General features: G+C 41.1%; 1 protein-coding gene across 1 annotated transcript; it reads right to left on the reverse strand.

The window, feature by feature from the left end:
* Positions 1-8061: 8061 nt before the first annotated feature.
* Positions 8062-9476, reverse strand: LOC143006359 (uncharacterized). Its single transcript, XM_076157769.1, has 2 exons — positions 9310-9476; positions 8062-9150 (listed from the first exon to the last, which is right to left on the reverse strand). Exon 2 carries the CDS (start codon positions 9139-9141, stop codon positions 8260-8262), a length of 882 nt encoding a protein of 293 aa, XP_076013884.1. The 5' UTR covers positions 9142-9150; positions 9310-9476; the 3' UTR covers positions 8062-8259.
* Between the last annotated feature and the right edge of the window lie 8173 nt (positions 9477-17649).

Below are 17649 nucleotides of genomic sequence, written 5' to 3' on the forward strand. Positions count from 1 at the left end.
GCTTTTTTTTTCTCCATCAAAAATCTCATTAATCATATTGGAGATGGGTGAAAGACAATGTAATATTTTTTCTTTGCCCAAGAACGCCAATAGCTTGTAGCGTTCACATTTCTTTGGGTGCAGAACTCTGAGCCAGACCTGCTCATTATTGGATTTTATTTCATAAAGATGAACTCTCAATACCGTCTCAGTTTGACTTGCGATTCGGTTAATTCAAGCGCTATTAGGATACTTTAACAATCTAATGTAAACTTCTTATGTCTATGTCTCATCTGCTGCTAACAAGCATTTGTACTGTTGAAGTGTTCTTGAGCAAGATGGATGCTTCTGCCAAATTCACAGTCAATTCCGGCACTGTAAAGTATATATTTGTCACAAGTCTTAACATTTCACAATAAAGCAAAGTGTATTTTTCTCACATTTTCCAGAAGTTCACTCACAGTTGGTTTGAGTTGTTCCACACAATCTTAAACACAACACACAGAGGACGACCATCATCAATCAGTTCATGTTTTTGAATAAGAAGTTCAAACATGTAATGGAGTTCCAGATCTCTCCAGCAGATGTCAGCCTTGTACTTCCTGCTATGATCAGTCTGAAACAGGGGGACTCTCTGACTCTGCATATTGATCAGAGCTCCCAGAAGCGTAGAGCAGCAGACTGGAGTGAGAGAAACATTACGCTGCTTTTCACTCTGCCTCTGTGGTCTTAGTGTGTTTATGTGACAAGAGACAAGAGAATGATTGACAGATTCTCTTAAGGTTTGTCAACTACCTGAAGTTTGGAGTCGATATGTGGACTTTTGTTTTGATGCAATGTCCCATCTGATGAAAATAGATTGATATCACCACTGTGTCACATCAGTGAGCTAAACTGACAACAAAACATAGAAGCAGAGGCAAACTTCAGATGCTGATAAATGTTTATTGATCAGAGAAAATCAACAGAATGAATGGATACAGAGTAATAATCATTCCATGGTTACATTGATTTGAATTGATTATAAATGATGACACAATGTCCTAAAGCAAGTTTGAGCTCTGGTTAAAGCATGAAATCATTGTGAGTGCAGAACTCAGCCAGCATGAAGACTCTCAGCTCCTCAGGTAAGATAACACAGGAACTCAGGGACGCCCTCATCTCCTGCATTCAGATTCCCCTTAATGACACGGACACCAGCCGCCTGGAAAGGATGTTTGGCGCCTGGGTTGACAAGAACAGCGGTGGCCTTGATGGGGTCGAAACATCCCTCTCTCTTGGACCACAGGTACACCTTGTTACCACAGGTTCCCTCGTTGAGATTAACAGGCACAAGAGTGAGCTTCTGCTTCTGATATTGCTGATACTCATCATCAGTGGTTGAGATCTCCAGTTTGTGTAGTCCCTCCTTGGGGTCAGTGGTCTGACGGTACCAGATGAAGCTATAGATTCCACCTGCACTTCTGCTCACATCTTCATCCATACGGATGTAACCTTCCTTAAAGTTGTCTGCATCAATGCCGAAGCCATTGGTGGCAGTGACATCACAGATGTATGTTTGCTTCTCTCTCTTCACCCAGGTGTGGATCCAGTTTCCACCTACATTGCGGTTCAGATCACCGCCCACTCTCTCCCAGCCATGGGTGAACTTTGAAGCTTCAGCATTTGCATCTGCAGTGACATCAATGTCGACTATGGCAGTGTGGTAATCTGTGGAACCTCTGAAGTACCAAAGGTAGATGTCGTCTCCTCCTGCTCCAGCATTCAGGTTTTTAGCAATCTTGGTGTATCCTTCCCTGATCAAACCAACATCCATACCCTTCATGAATGTGGTTTGAATCCTGGTGATTGCTCCACAGTCACCTGTTTTGTACCAAAGGTAGATGTAGTTTCCTCCTGCCCCTTTGTTCAGATCAACATTGATTTTCTGTAAGCCGTCAGCACTGAATTCTTCCTCCTCTGATTGATTAGTTGACACTTTGAGTTCTGTGATGTACTTGGCCATTATGGATACCTGGATCAAAGAAAAGATTAGGATTTAAACAATGAGACATAAAGCGTGACCCTTGACTTTTCCCAACCATGACACATGGAAATATTTTGAAATTATGAATGTTACACCAGGAATTAATGAAAACTGAACACTTTTGAACAGAATTGAACATTCATTGTTCACACAGCATGAAAATTAAACTTTTGCAAACTTACCAATCTGCTGACAGAGAATGTGAGGCTCTGGAGAGTTGATGTCTCAGTTGAGAGTTGATGTTACTGATGAGAGTTGATGTCTCTGATCAATTCACTGAGACTCACCTGGCTTTTTATATTGATGCTGTACATGACCACTGGAAGAAAAACAATAACTGCTTTGATTATTTAATACCTGCTTTTCCTCAAGGGGGAATTTTGTGATGAAGAACACTTTTCCTCATTGGCACAAATGTCAGGAAACACCTCTTCAAAACCATGTTGGTATTGTAGCAGCTGGCAGACCGGTGCTGGTGCAGCCTGAAGCAATAACCATATCAAAGTTTACATAAAATCTGAGAGTTTGATTGTCTATTGTTGATGTCGAGTTGATGTGTCTGAGCAATTCTGCCAAGTTCATCGAGACTCAGCTGGCTTAATATATTGATGCTGTACATGACCACTGCAATGCAACAAAACAAACATGTTTGATCATTTAAAACCTGTTTTCCCATAAGGGGAATTTTGTGATGAAGAAAACTTTTATTTCCTCGTTATCAAGTTCAGCTACCTGCATTTCCTCAATGGAAAAATGTAGGTTGGCTCATATCGCATGTCAGGGTGTGTGTGTTTGTTTGAAGCTGCAAAAACCACCATTCCCACAATCCCCTCCAAATATGCCAGTAGTACTTCAGGGGTGGTGCATTGCATGGGGTGCTTTAAATTTCGTTCAAATAAATACTTGATTAGTATGTTCATTTTTTATTTACATTACTGATGAACAAATATGGAAGCCAAAACTACATTCGCTGCGTCTTCCGTCTGGCACAAATGTCAGAAAACACCTCTTCAAAACCATGTTGGTATTGTAGCAGCCGGCAGATCGGTGCTGGAGTAGCCTGAAGCAATATCCATATCATAGTTTACATATAATCTGAGAGTTTGATTAATTAAAACCTGCAGCTCCTGAAGGGAGAATTTTGTGAAGAAGAAGAATACATTTATTTCATGGTTGCTGTGATGTTGACCGACTCGCATTTTCCTCAATGAAAGAATGCAGACTCCATACTAGCATGTCAGGGTGTTAAAAGAGAAGTTGCTCGAATGGCACAAGTTCCAGGTTTCTTTATCTGAAGTGTTTGCCTGAGCACCTGCTCAAAAAGGCAAGAAATACATCAATTTATTAATGCACGTAAGAAAGGTTCCTGAAAGTAACACTGAATTGGGGGCTGACACGATTTGGTTTTATATTTTGTTTGGTTATTTCTGGCTCTGTGCTTTGCTGTTATTTCAATTTTAGATCATTTTCCCTGCTTCATTTTGTTTTGGTCTATCAGTTGCCAGAGCACCTGTACAATTTTACTCTTGTGAAGCAAAAAGGAGCAATTGGTGAACAGGCATTTTAATTCTCTGTAGTGTTGAAGAGGCTCATGGTGACTTTGATACTTTTTGTTTATTATGGGAATTCCTTCTTCAAAATTTTCATTTATCATTTGGTGACGGTTCAAAGAAAATGTTTTTCTTTTTTGTTAAACTTATGAGCTCTTAAGCTATGTTTGATTTAATTTTGTCAAATGTTCTTTAGTATTCAAGTCAGTCATATGAATTCAAGACGTGTTTCAGTAGATGGACTGCAAACTTAACGGGATGGACTCTTTGGACCAACACAGTAAGGTTTGGTAATGTTGTCCAAACTTGCCTTTATTAACATGAACACCACAATTCCCCTGTTTGTGTCTTACAGAGGCATGGTACCTTCACCAACTCCAGTGTAGAGCTACAACTGTGGTGATTCCATTTGTATTTGTCATGATGAAAAGACAATTACCTAAAGTAAGCTCTCTAGTACCACAGGTACACCTTGTTACCAATGGTTCCCTCGTTGAGATTAACAGGGACAAGAGTGAGGTTTTGGTTTGAAAGTGCTGATACTCATCATCAGTGGTTGAGATCTCCAGTTCCTGTTGTCCCTTCTTGGGGGTCAGTGTTCTGACGGGACCAGATGAAGCTGGTAGTAGTACAGGTAGTAGACAGTCAATGTCACTGAAGAGAGTTGATGTCTCTGTTCAATTCTGATCGGTTCACTTCGACTCAGCTGGCTTTTCACATTGATGCTGTACATGACCACTGCAATGCAACAAAACAAACATGTTTGATCATTTAAAACCTGTTTTCCCATAAGGGGAATTTTGTGATGAAGAAAACTTTTATTTCCTCGTTATCAAGTTCAGCTACCTGCATTTCCCCAATGGAAAAATGTAGGTTGGCTCATATCGCATGTTAGGGTGTGTGTGTTTGTTTGAAGCTGCAAAAACCACCATTCCCACAATCCCCTCCAAATATGCCAGTAGTAGTTCAGGGGTGGTGCATTGCATGGGGTGCTTTAAATTTCGTTCAAATAAATACTTGATTAGTATGTTCATTTTTTATTTACATTACTGATGAACAAATATGGAAGCCAAAACTACATTCGCTGCGTCTTCCGTCTGGCACAAATGTCAGAAAACACCTCTTCAAAACCATGTTGGTATTGTAGCAGCCGGCAGATCGGTGCTGGAGTAGCCTGAAGCAATATCCATATCATAGTTTACATATAATCTGAGAGTTTGATTAATTAATTTGCAGTTCCTGAAAGGAGAATTTTGTGAAGAAGAAGAATACATTTATTTCATGGTTGCTGTGATGTTGACCGACTCGCATTTTCCTCAATGAAAGAATACAGACTCCATACTAGCATGTCAGGGTGTTAAAAGAGAAGTTGCTCGAATGGCACAAGTTCCAGGTTTCTTTATCTGAAGTGTTTGCCTCAGCACCTGCTCAAAAAGGCAAGAAATACAACAATTTATTAATGCACGTAAGAAAGGTTCCTGAAAGAAGCACGTTCATGCAAAATAGCCATACGAAAGGTTTCAAATTTGGAGTTTGCCGCAACACAGATCAATACAGCACCGGTGCAGAATAAATTGTAACTAAGATGACACAGAGGTCAGATGCTCATTGTAGGAGAGAAGACTGAAGTGACAGAAACAAAACAAAAACACTCCAAACATGCATCCAAACATTCCACACGCAGATTTGCAGGTTGAGGAGGCACATTTATTACATCATTATGTACATCATTGCCAGTGTGACAGTCTGATGCTCTTATCTTCCAGCGTTGTCATAACTACATGACAGAACAACTGGGGATTCCCAACTGGGGCTCGTATGTCATCTTTGGCTTGGTCACTCTGTTCTCTGGTCTGGCACTGGGACTGGTGAGTTCTTACCACACGCCTAACCAACCCCGGTCCACAGTGGCTCTAGGTTGAATGTTCTTAGAATGCACATCAAGCGTAAGCAGTCTTTACCACCGAATTGACTTGAACTTTTGTCGTTCTCCCAGTTATTGGTGTTCATCGCTGATTTTGTGTTCCCGTCTCGCCGGTTTTCCTCTCCTGATTACTACCAGAGTGAGTTCCAGATGAGTATTCTACATTCTTGAGTTTCTCTTTTGTGTATGCATGTATAAATCACTGTGATGCTACTGGCTGTGCAGAGAAACACGCAGCGGAACAGTCGAGGTTGATCCAGGAGCAGGAGGACGAACACGAGGCGGACGCTGAGGAAGACGATGAGGAGGAAGAGGAAGAGGAGGACAGGGACCAGGAAGAGGTATGGAGGAGGAGGAGGAGAGGGTCCCCGGAGGGCCGGCCAGAACCCAGAGGACACGGATTGCCAGATGAAGCGCTGAGGAAGAGGGTGTTGGGCAACCGCGAGGAAGAGGAGGACACCTAGAGAGCCTGCTGGGAAGTGCAGACGGCCCTACCCCTGTGAGGGCAGCGCTGTGACGTCAGCGGAGTGGGAGGAGCCTTGGTCCTGAGCAGCATTGTTTACAGCAGGGAGCCCTGAAGTCCAACAGCCCCGACCCTCTGGCGGACCCCAGCAACACCTCGCTTCTTCCCTTCTCTTTCCCTCCCTCCACCTTTTGTCAACGGGAGCAGTTTGGACTCTCACCACTCTGCACGCCTGACCAGCAGGCTGCACCCGCAGGTGCAAACACTCCCGACACCTGGTTCACTTTTGGAAACACAAGGCCCGGCTGCGGTTTGGCCGTGAAGTGCGGCTGAGCTGGATTTGGCAATGTTGTTTATGCTACTATGCATTCTTTTTTTAATAGTGTGTCATCATTTGTAGATCTGAATTATTATACAAGGCTTGCGTTTGAGTTTCATGTTGTTTTATTTCTTAACACAAGTGTACGTATTTTATCTCCCTGCTGCTGTAGCTACAAATCCCTTATGCCGTGAAAGTTGAACCCTCCATAACAAAATATTCACACCAAATTAAGTGTAAATTGGAGATTTAGTGAAAAGAGCCTGCTCCTTAATGTTATTATGGGACACCATCTTTCTACATCTCTGCTCGGCCCAATGTTTTCCCTCTTCTGTGTCAAGTGTGCATGCCCTTGGCACACTTGCATGCGATGTCAGCATGGTTTGGGACAGGAACCCTTTCTTACCTGCAAGTGTTGTCCCGACACTGAAGACAAAATGAGTCCTCCACTGTCTGCAGATGATCTTCACTCCTAACAAAAGGCCTGGTGACAGTAGATTGTGCTGTAGAAATAGAAAGCTGCCTCGACAAAATGTGTCGGCCAGCTGATTATCCAACGATGTCGGTTAGTTGAAAGTTTTTATTGTGTGGAATCAGATATGTTGCCAGCCTTTATATGTCAACAATCTATATGCTGCAGCACAAACAGAGAAGCTATTTGGGAATCCACTTCACTGAGTTAATATACACAGTATGGAGCCGTTTGTTTGACAAAGGGAGGCCTGATTAAGCAATTAGCAAAATAATCTTAACACATTGGCACTTTAATGCAGCTGTTGAGAGCATTAATGCCACTCGTATGTCAGCCTGTTTCCATTTCACACTTGTAAAGCAAAAAGGAGCAACAGCTGAAGAGGCCTCATGATGACTTGTATACTTTTTGATTTTTATGCAGCTTTTTTTTTCTCCATCAAAAATCTCATTAATCATATTGGAGATGGGTGAAAGACAATGTAATATTTTTTTTTTTGCCCAAGAACGCCAATAGCTTGTAGCGTTCACATTTCTTTGGGTGCAGAACTCTGAGCCAGACCTGCTCATTATTGGATTTTATTTCATTAAAGATGAACTCTCAAAACCGTCTCAGTTTGACTTGCGATTCGGTTAATTCAAGCGCTATTAGGATACTTTAACAATCTAATGTAAACTTCTTATGTCTATGTCTCATCTGCTGCTAACAAGCATTTGTACTACTGAAGTGTCCTTGAGCAGGATGGATGCTTCTGCCAAATTCACAGTAAATCCCAGCACTATAAAGTATATATTTGTCACCAGTCTTAACATTTCACAATAAAGCAAAGTGTATTTTTCTCACATTTCCAAGAAGTTCACTCACAGTTGGTTTGAGTTGTTCCACACAATCTTAAACACAACACACAGAGGACGACCATCATCAATCAGTTCATGTTTTTGAATAATAAGTTCAAACATGTAATGGAGTTCCAGATCTCTCCAGTAGATGTCAGCCTTGTACTTCCTGCTATGATCAGTCTGAAACATGTGGACTCTCTGACTCTGCATATTGATCAGAGCTCCCAGAAGCGTAGAGCAGCAGACTGGAGTGAGAGAAACATTACGCTGCTTTTCACTCTGCCTCTGTGGTCTTAGTGTGTTTATGTGACAAGAGACAAGAGAATGATTGACAGATTCTCTTAAGGTTTGTCAACTACCTGAAGTTTGGAGTCGATATGTGGACTTTTGTTTTGATGCAATGTCCCATCTGATGAAAATAGATTGATATCACCACTGTGTCACATCAGTGAGCTAAACTGAGAACAAAACATAGAAGCAGAGGCAAACTTCAGATGCTGATAAATGTTTATTGATCAGAGAAAATCAACAGAATGAATGGATACAGAGTAATAATCATTCCATGGTTACATTGATTTGAATTGATTATAAATGATGACACAATGTCATAAAGCAAGTTTGAGCTCTGGTTAAAGCATGAAATCATTGTGAGTGCAGAACTCAGCCAGCATGAAGACTCTCAGCTCCTCAGGTATGATAACACAGGAACTCAGGGAAGCTCTCATCTCCTGCATTCAGATTCCCCTTAATGACACGGACACCAGCCACCTGGAAAGGATGTTTGGCGCCTGGGTTGACAAGAACAGCGGTGGCCTTGATGGGGTCGAAACATTTATCTCTCTTGGACCACAGGTACACCTTGTTACCACAGGTTCCCTCGTTGAGATTAACAGGCACAAGAGTGAGCTTTCGCTGCTGATATTGCTGATACTCATCATCAGTGGTTGAGATCTCCAGTGTGTGTAGTCCCTTCTTGGGGTCAGTGGTCTGACGGTACCAGATGAAGCTATAGATTCCACCTGCACTTCTGCTCACATCTTCATCCATACGGATGTAACCTTCCTTAAAGTTGTCTGCATCAATGCCGAAGCCATTGGTGGCAGTGACATCACAGATGTATGTTTGCTTCTCTCTCTTCACCCAGGTGTGGATCCAGTTTCCACCTACATTGCGGTTCAGATCACCGCCCACTCTCTCCCAGCCATGGGTGAACTTTGAAGCTTCAGCATTTGCATCTGCAGTGACATCAATGTCGGCTATGGCAGTGTCGTAATCTGTGGAACCTCTGAAGTACCAAAGGTAGATGTGGTCTCCTCCTGCTCCAGCATTCAGGTTTTTAGCAATCTTGGTGTATCCTTCCCTGATCAAACCAACATCCATACCCTGAATGAATGTGGTTTGAATCCTGGTGATTGCTCCACAGTCACCTCTTTTGTACCAAAGGTAGATGGAGTTTCCTCCTGCTCCTTTGTTCAGATTAACATTGATTTTCAGGAAGCCTTCAGCACTGAATTCTTCCTCCTCTGATTGATTAGTTGACACTTTGAGTTCTGTGATGTACTTGGCCATGGTGGATACCTGGATCAAAGAAAAGATCACAATCAGGACACATGGAAATAATGTCAAATTGTTAATGTGCCTCCAGGAAATAAATGAAAACTGAAATACTTTATGTTAATAACTGAATCATACATTTATGGTTCGAACAGCGTAGAAAATCCACTTTTGTAAACTTACACGTCTGCTGACAGTGAATGTGAGGCTGTGGAGAGTTGATGTCTCTGTGGAGAGTTGATGTCTCTGTGGAGAGTTGATGTCTCTGTGGAGAGTTGATGTCTCTGTGGAGAGTTGATGTCTCTGTGGAGAGTTGATGTCTCTGTGGAGAGTTGATGCTGAGACTGAGACTCAGCTGCCTTTTTATACTGATGCCCACATGAATTCTTGGCAACAGGTGAGGTTTTCTCTAGAAACTTATCTCCTCAAATTGATGGCGGGTAGCAGTTAATGATATCGCGACATTGAATGAGACAGAATTCGTTGGAAACTCATAAACTCACTGTTCCACCCTCTCACGTCAAAGAATGACTGAGCTGCAACATATTTCAGGCTCAAAGGTCCTTACCCTAAGTTCTTAATTAGTACATTTATAAGTGGAGTATATGTAGTTTAACAGTACAGTAGGAGAGTGTCATATTGTGTGATGGGGGATTCAGTGTTAGAATTACCTTGAAATTGTGTAAATAATTATAAATCAAAATACAGGAGAGCAAGGTGACAGTATATGTATATATATAAATAACACTCATAACACACACTCAGTCACTCACTCACTCACTCACTCACAGAAAGTCAAAAATACACATAACTGATGGGAAAAGAACCAGAAACAAAAGACAATGATGTTGCTGTGAGAATAAAAAGATAAAGTATTAACCCACACGGCTAAAGTGCTTAAAGATGAACTAATAAAGAATGTTCAAACTATAATCAAAAAGCGCAGTGTGTCAGCAACGCACAACAAGGAGCTGCCCAATGATGGGAAGAGAGTGAGTGAAAGACCGGCCCAACCTATAATCAGCACCAGCACCAGCATGACGCGGCCTGTAGGGGAGACAGAGAGACAACAGCGAAGATGAATGATGGTTCACTTTACTTTAGTTTGACTAAATTCCTGAGTAAGAGCTAAAGAAGAACAAACACAAACTCCATTACAGTTTCACACAATGAGTATATTGCAGACAATAATCTACAGCCGTACAGCCATGACACACAACAAAATGAAAAACATGAATCAAATGTGCAATTAAAACACAGTGACATGACATGAAAGTGGAGGAATCGTGACATTGTAAAATAACAACAAATGAACATCAGTGGCTACATGACTTTTACTCAAGTATGTTTTCTAATTTAAGTCCTTTTTGATTACGATTCCTGTTTGATCTCCACTTGGCAACAGGTGTACTTTTCTCAAGAAACTTATTTCCTCAAAGTTTACAATGGGTAGCAGTTAATGTTATTGCGACATTAAATCAGACTGAATTCATTGAAACTGGTAAACTCCCTCTCACATCAATGAATGACTGAGCTGCAAGGTATTTCAGGCTCAAAGGTCAAGCTTCTTCCAGCTTCTTCAAGCTTCTTCAAGCTTCAAGGTACTTTATCCACCAAAGCCAATTTCACACCAAAATGCTGTGCTCCTCCCCAGCTTACCTCAGATTATTAGATTTAATCAAAGCTTTCTACGAGTATTGCAACTTTCTGAATGTAGTAATCTTCTCTTACAGCAACAATAACATCAACAGAGATCAGCAGATAGCATAAAGGGACTCGCACACAGATAAACATTCTGATACCACACGTCCGTGTTGTACATCTTCCAAAACATTTTCTTAGTTTTGGGTTGCTGCTGACGTGGTGATGTTTGTGGGAAGGTATCCATATGTATTCACGATGGAGCAGCACACTGCCAGTGTGGCACGTTCTCATAACAGTGAAGGAGATGACGAAGGAGATGATGGGTGAGACCATCAAATACACTGGTAAGATGCAGCAAATACGAGTATTTGTTTGAAAATCCAAAATATCCCTCTAAGAGGATATTACAGAAGCATTGTATGTTTCCACATTCTGATCGTCCCACAGTTACTGTTTACTAAGTAAACGCCTCAAAGTAAACTTTACTTTGAGGTGTCTGTAGTTTATTGATGTGAAAGGATGTAACAGGGAATCCATGAGTTTCCAAGGAATTCAGTCTCCTTCAATGTTGCAATACCTTTACTGCCACACACCGTAAACTTTGAACCCTAGGGATGATTTACTTTCTTTAGAAATCCACACATCTCACAAAAAACTCTTTATTGGCATCAGGTATGTCTTCCTCATCCTTTTTCATCCTCCTTCTCTTCACCTTTTCCTTTCATATAAGAAAACAGATTACCTTAGTACTTCAGTTGGCATTTCATCAAACTGAAGTAGACGCCTGTTATCGCAAGGCAGGGCAATTTTATTTATATGGCACATTTCAGCAGCAAAGCAATTCAAAATGCTTTACAATAAAATAAGATAAAAGTATCAGGAAAAGAAAAGGACACTTAGACACGATTAAAAACAGAAAAATGTAAAGAAAATAGAAAACTAGTTTCCCCCGTAGTTGTTTTACTTTGATTTACGTCTCGTAGGTTGTTTTGTTATACACCTTTAAGTCCCGGTTGCTTGCTTATTTTGAATAAAATACCTTTTCTTTCAAAGGATTTCCATTTTATCTCTGTTTTGAATAAGATGGGTGACCTTCTCTGGTGCTTTAATGCACTCCAGTGGCCTCCCAACATCTTTGGCTCTATTGTTGCACTGCATGGTAAAGCTAAGGAAGTCATGGCTGCGCTTCCCTCGCAGCACAGTCCAAAGTACGACTTGTTAAAAGCTGCAAACTCACACTCATACCACATAGTGCCAGAGGCCTATCTGCAAAAAATTTCAAACCATCATATTACACAGTTACTGCAATGAGGAGTTACTGTTTGCTCCTATTTTGCCAAATGGATGTTTATAATCCATCTGTAGTCATTTTGCAGATCTCAGCATGTACACAGTAATTTACTTTTTCACTCAATTTCAGTTTATTTTACTACAATACATTGATGAATTCAAAATTGTGCAAATTCATACGTGCTGATATTGTGCTCACACCCATAGTCGACATTGATGTCACTGAAGATGCAAATGCTGAAGCTTCAAAGTTCACCCATGGTTGGGAGAGAGTGGGCTGTGATCTGAACCCCGATGTATGTGGAACGTGGATCCACACCTGAGTGAAGAGAGAGAAACAAACATTTATTTGGGATGTCACTGCCACTTATGACTTTGGCGTTGATGCAGACAACTCTAGAAAGGTAACATTGGTATGGATGAAAATGTGAGCAGAGATGCAGGTGGAATGAAGAGCTTCATCTGGTACCTTCAGACCACTGACCCTAAGAAGAGACTATAGGAACTGGAAGCACTGATGATGAGTATCAGTGACACGCAAACGCTTATCAGCATCTGAGGTTTGCCTCTGTGCATAGGTTTTTGTCAAAAAAAGAAATAACAAGATATATATTTACACAGTATTTACATATATGCAGTATATGTGCATAACTGAGTTGCATGTACACAGAATATGTTTCTGAATATTTCAAGCAAACTGGATAGAAACCCTCCTGCATCGCTCACTGACACGCTGTGCTGTACCACACAAAGCAGGAGGAGGGCAGTGTTGATACACGACTGAGGCTGTCGCAGGCTGTTCATCACAAAACACAACTCACTCACAATAAAATGTTTTCTGTGGACAGCAGCTCATTCACACATTTTCATTCAGATTTGCCCAACAGTTTGAACAAAGATGGCTGAGATGATTTATTGTAATGAATATTTTACTAAATATGTAAACCATTAATTTACAATGAAGTAGTTCTACTTTTATTTTTTACTTGATCGGAAAATTATCCAGTGACTCCATCAATGAATTCTCCATCTTGGTCCTCTATCAGCCCTAATCCAGCAGGTTTTCTATCATACCATGTTCTGAAATGCTTCCACCTGTTACTCCAAGTTGCTCTCAGGAACTTGGACTATTAGGTGGTAACATGGCAGGACAGAGATTCTGCTGGATTAAGGGCTCACTGAGGACTGGGTTGAACAATTATTAATGATAAACTGTGCATCAATGATTGCAGCTAATTACACACAATGAATTGGACCACAGTCCAAAACACGATAGACACACCAAAGGTAATATTGGAAGGCATCATCAGCACGTTTCTGACCCTGGATTATAGGAGGAGCCATTTTGCAGAGTGGATCTCTAATAAGTGCTGTCATGGTAGCTTGAGCAGCATTCTGCATGCTCTGTTTAGCAAGGGTTAAACTCTCCACATACAGTGAAGGCAGACGGCTGCACTGCTGCTTTAGTTCCTGTCCTCCTTCATTTAGCCCAATCTGGCCCATTTGCCCCCATATTGTCACCATGCTTTACAGCTCATACATCTGAAAGCATAGGGACATATATTTATTTATTTTTTATCACGTCATAAAATTTAAGAATGTACTGAAAAAGGTTCAAAGTTTAATTTTATCTGAGCCATTGGCAGATTTGTTTGCGTGATATGAGAGCGACACAGGTTCTCACTGAGAATACGCAGGCAGGGTTCTGCAGTAGCAAGGTGGTCTTTGAGTTGGTCTCGCCATCTACTGTCCATTTTTATTAAGGAGCATCCTGAACCTTTTCCACCTCAGTGGTGAGCAGCCAACCACAAGCACAAACAGAAACTCTCCTGGTCTGGTTTCCCACACTTCTCTCTACTCTGTTTCCATCCTCTGTTTCAAGATTCATCTCATTCTATAAATCAATCCAATTCCCATTTTAGCAACTTCATTTTTGTGTGATATGACTGTTTTCGCGTGGTCATCATGGAAATTATATCTCCATCAACAATGCAAGGGTTTACATTATAAATGATGAGTTTGATTGTTGTTTGGAAGCTTCATTTTATATGGAGGAGGAACACTAGGTCCTATAGTCACTAGATCCAGGCTATACCAGTCATTTAGAATGTTCTGGCCCTCAAGCACATGGAGCCCCACGTGCTCCACCCTGGTCACTTTCATGCCACTGTCTGTTGGCATCAGCCCTATGCCTAATTTGAACACAAGGTCCCTACCCAGAGGATTTGGACACTGGAGCTGTCAATAGTTCAACTGTGCTTTGTCCTGTGGTTGATCTGACTCACTCTATTTGACTTAAGCAAATGTGGTAACCCTGCCTATTGGCAGATATTACAGTGCTACACGCCCCAGAATCACACAGAAAAGGTGTTGCTTTTCCTTGATAATTCAATCTTAAGTCAACATTCTCTAAATTTAAAATGTCTCTTTCCTCTCTATCAACCTCAGCATCAGTGTCATGTGTATGTATGCATTCAACATGACCTGATTCGTCGTCTGAGTTGGCAGGTGCGGTCATTCATGCGCTCCAGGGTCCCCCTCCTCCTCCTCCTCCTCCTCCTCCTCCTCCTCCTCCTCCTGCAGCACCGGCCCTCTGTCTCTTTTCTTTTTTCTAGATATTTCAGTTCCTCAGCAAACTTTTCAACAAGACCTCTGCATCTATCCAAATTAAAAAGAATTTACAGACCTGTTTTGATTCCTGTTGAGTTTGGTTCATGGATCTCATCACCCTGCTCCTCTTCCAAACAGACTCTGGCCTCTCAATTCTCCAACCTCTTAATTCTCCCCTAAACCTGTGCGGTGGAGGGGAGGATGTCTTTGTTCAGGAGTCTCAGACCCCCCAGTCCCCTTTTTTAGGTCAAAACCTGGAAGGAGAGCGGAGATCTTGAAATCCGACTACAAGAACCAAGTTGTTAGGAAAATTACTCAGAATCTTTGGTGGGAAATTGGCTTTAGTGGATAAGGTACATTGAAGCTTGAATAAGCTTGAGTAAAAATGGACATATTGCATTGAAAAATGACAATCAATTAGAAAACATGCTTGAATAGAAATCATTTCACCACTGAGGTTAATTTGTTCTCACGATTCCTCCACTTAGCACTCTGTTTCCACTTTCACAACACAAAGCTTTTATTTATTTATACTTAATGTTTATTCATTCTGAGTCCTTTCTGATAAGGCTATTTTATTTTTTAACATCCATTGTTTTGAAGCCAAGGCTTTTTTTTTAAAGCTGAAAACGAGAGAAACAAGAAAAGAGATGAGTTGAGAAATGTGCTACTCCTACAACTGACTGAGAAGTTCATTACAAAATGACGACAATGAAATACAAGGTGTAATTGGCTTGTGGAGGCTAAAAAACTGCACTTTCATTCAAGGCACGTCGCTGTCATTACTGCAATTTGTTGATTAATTTATAAGACTCATTAAATGAGAGGTCGATTTAAAGAGGCTGGGTATCTGGACTAGTGGATCCAGAGGACAATGATCCCTTCCCCCTGTTAGGCAACATACTGAGTCATGACAAACTTTGACCGCAAAGTTAAAAACCTAAAGGCTGTTTAAAATGTGGACATGCCACGATAAGCAAAGGGTATTTCTCGGAGATCTTCCAGAAGCAGCAGCAGTGACACAACACACAGAGGACGATCAACATCAATCAGTTCATGTTTTTCAATCGTGTTCAAACTTGTAATGGAGTTCCAGATCTCTCCAGTAGATGTCAGCCTTGTACTTTCTGCTATGATCAGACTGAAACATGTGGACTCTCTCTGACTCTGCATATTGATCAGAGCTCCCAGAAGCGTAGAGGAGCAGACTGGAGTGAGAGAAACATTACGCTGCTTTTCACTCTGCCTTTCTGGTTTTAGTATGTTTATGTGACAATAGAATGATTGACAGATTCTCTGAAGGTTTGTCAACAACCTGAAGTTTGGAGTCGATATGTGGACTTTTGTTTTGATGCAATGTCCCATCTGATGAAAATAGATTGATATCACCACTGTGTCACATCAGTGAGCTAAACTGACAACAAAACATAGAAGCAGAGGCAAACTTCAGATGCTGATAAATGTTTATTGTTTATTGTTTATTGTAAATTGGAGATTTAGTGAAAAAAGCCTGATCCTTAATGTTAATATGGGACACCATCTTTCTACATCTCTGCTCGGCCCATTGTTTTCCTTTTTCTGTGTAAAGTGTGCATGCTGTTGGCACACTTGCATGCGATGTCAGCATGGTTTGGGACAGGAAACCTTTCTTACCTGCAAGTGTTGTCCCGACACTGAAGACAAAAATGTAAAATGAGTCCTCCACTGTCTGCAGATGATCTTCACTCCTAACAAAAGGCCTGGTGACAGTAGATTGTGCTGTAGAAATAGAAAGCTGCCTCGACAAAATGTATCGGCCAGCTGATTATCCAACAATGTCTAGGTTAGTTGGAAGTTGATTTTGTGGAATCAGATATGTTGCCAGCCTTTATATGTCAACAATCTATATGCTGCAGCACAAACAGAGAAGCTATTTGGGAATCCACTTCAATAAGTGAATATATACAGTATGGAGCCGTTTGTTTGACAAAGGGAGGCCTGATTGAGCAATTAGCAAAATAATCTTAACACATTGGCACTTTAATGCAGCTGTTGAGAGCATTAATGCCACTCGTATGTCAGCCTGTTTCCATTTCACACTTGTAAAGCAAAAAGGAGCAACGGCTGAAGAGGCCTCATGATGACTTGTATACTTTTTGATTTTTATGCAGCTTTTGTTTCTCCATCAAAAATCTCATTAATCATATTGGAGATGGGTGAAAGACAATGTAATATTTTTTCTTTGCCCAAGAGCGCCAATAGCTTGTAGCGTTCACATTTCTTTGGGTGCAGAACTCTAAGCCAGACCTGCGCATTATTGTATTTTATTTCATAACGATGAACTCTCAAAACCGTCTCAGTTTGACTTGCGATTCGGTTACTTCAAGCGCTTTTAGGATACTTTAACAAATTCACAGTAAATTCCGGCACTATAAAGTATATATTTGTCACCAGTCTTAACATTTCACAATAAAGCAAAGTGTAAGTTCACTCACAGTTGGTTTGAGTTGTTCCACACAATCTTAAACAAAAGAGAGCAAATGCTGTGAACGTTGGATAATGAAGCAGCAGTGACACAACACACAGAGGACGACATCATCAATCAGTTCATGTTTTTGAATAAGAAGTTCAAACATGTAATGGAGTTCCAGATCTCTCCAGCAGATGTCAGCCTTGTACTTCCTGCTATGATCAGTCTGAAACATGTGGACTCTCTCTGACTCTGCATATTGATCAGAGCTCCCAGAAGCGTAGAGCAGCAGACTGGAGTGAGAGAAACATTACGCTGCTTTTCACTCTGCCTCTCTGGTTTTAGTGTGTTTATGTGACAATAGAATGATTGACAGATTCTCTTAAGGTTTGTCAACTACCTGAAGTTTGGAGTCGATATGTGGACTTTTGTTTTGATGCAATGTCCCATCTGATGAAAATAGATTGATATCACCACCGTGTCACATCAGTGAGCTAAACTGACAACAAAACATAGAAGCAGAGGCAAAC

This window comes from Genypterus blacodes, unplaced genomic scaffold, assembly GCF_046128005.1.
Source record: "Genypterus blacodes isolate CSIRO-AG114 ecotype Tasmania unplaced genomic scaffold, CSIRO-AGI_Gbla_v1 ptg000073l_1, whole genome shotgun sequence".
In the NCBI taxonomy this organism is placed as follows: Eukaryota; Metazoa; Chordata; class Actinopteri; order Ophidiiformes; family Ophidiidae; genus Genypterus; species Genypterus blacodes.

Coding starts and splice junctions, on each gene's coding strand:
- LOC143006359 (XM_076157769.1), bottom strand. CDS start 9,141: ATGGCCAAGTACATCACAGAACTCAAAGTGTCAACTAATCAATCAGAG.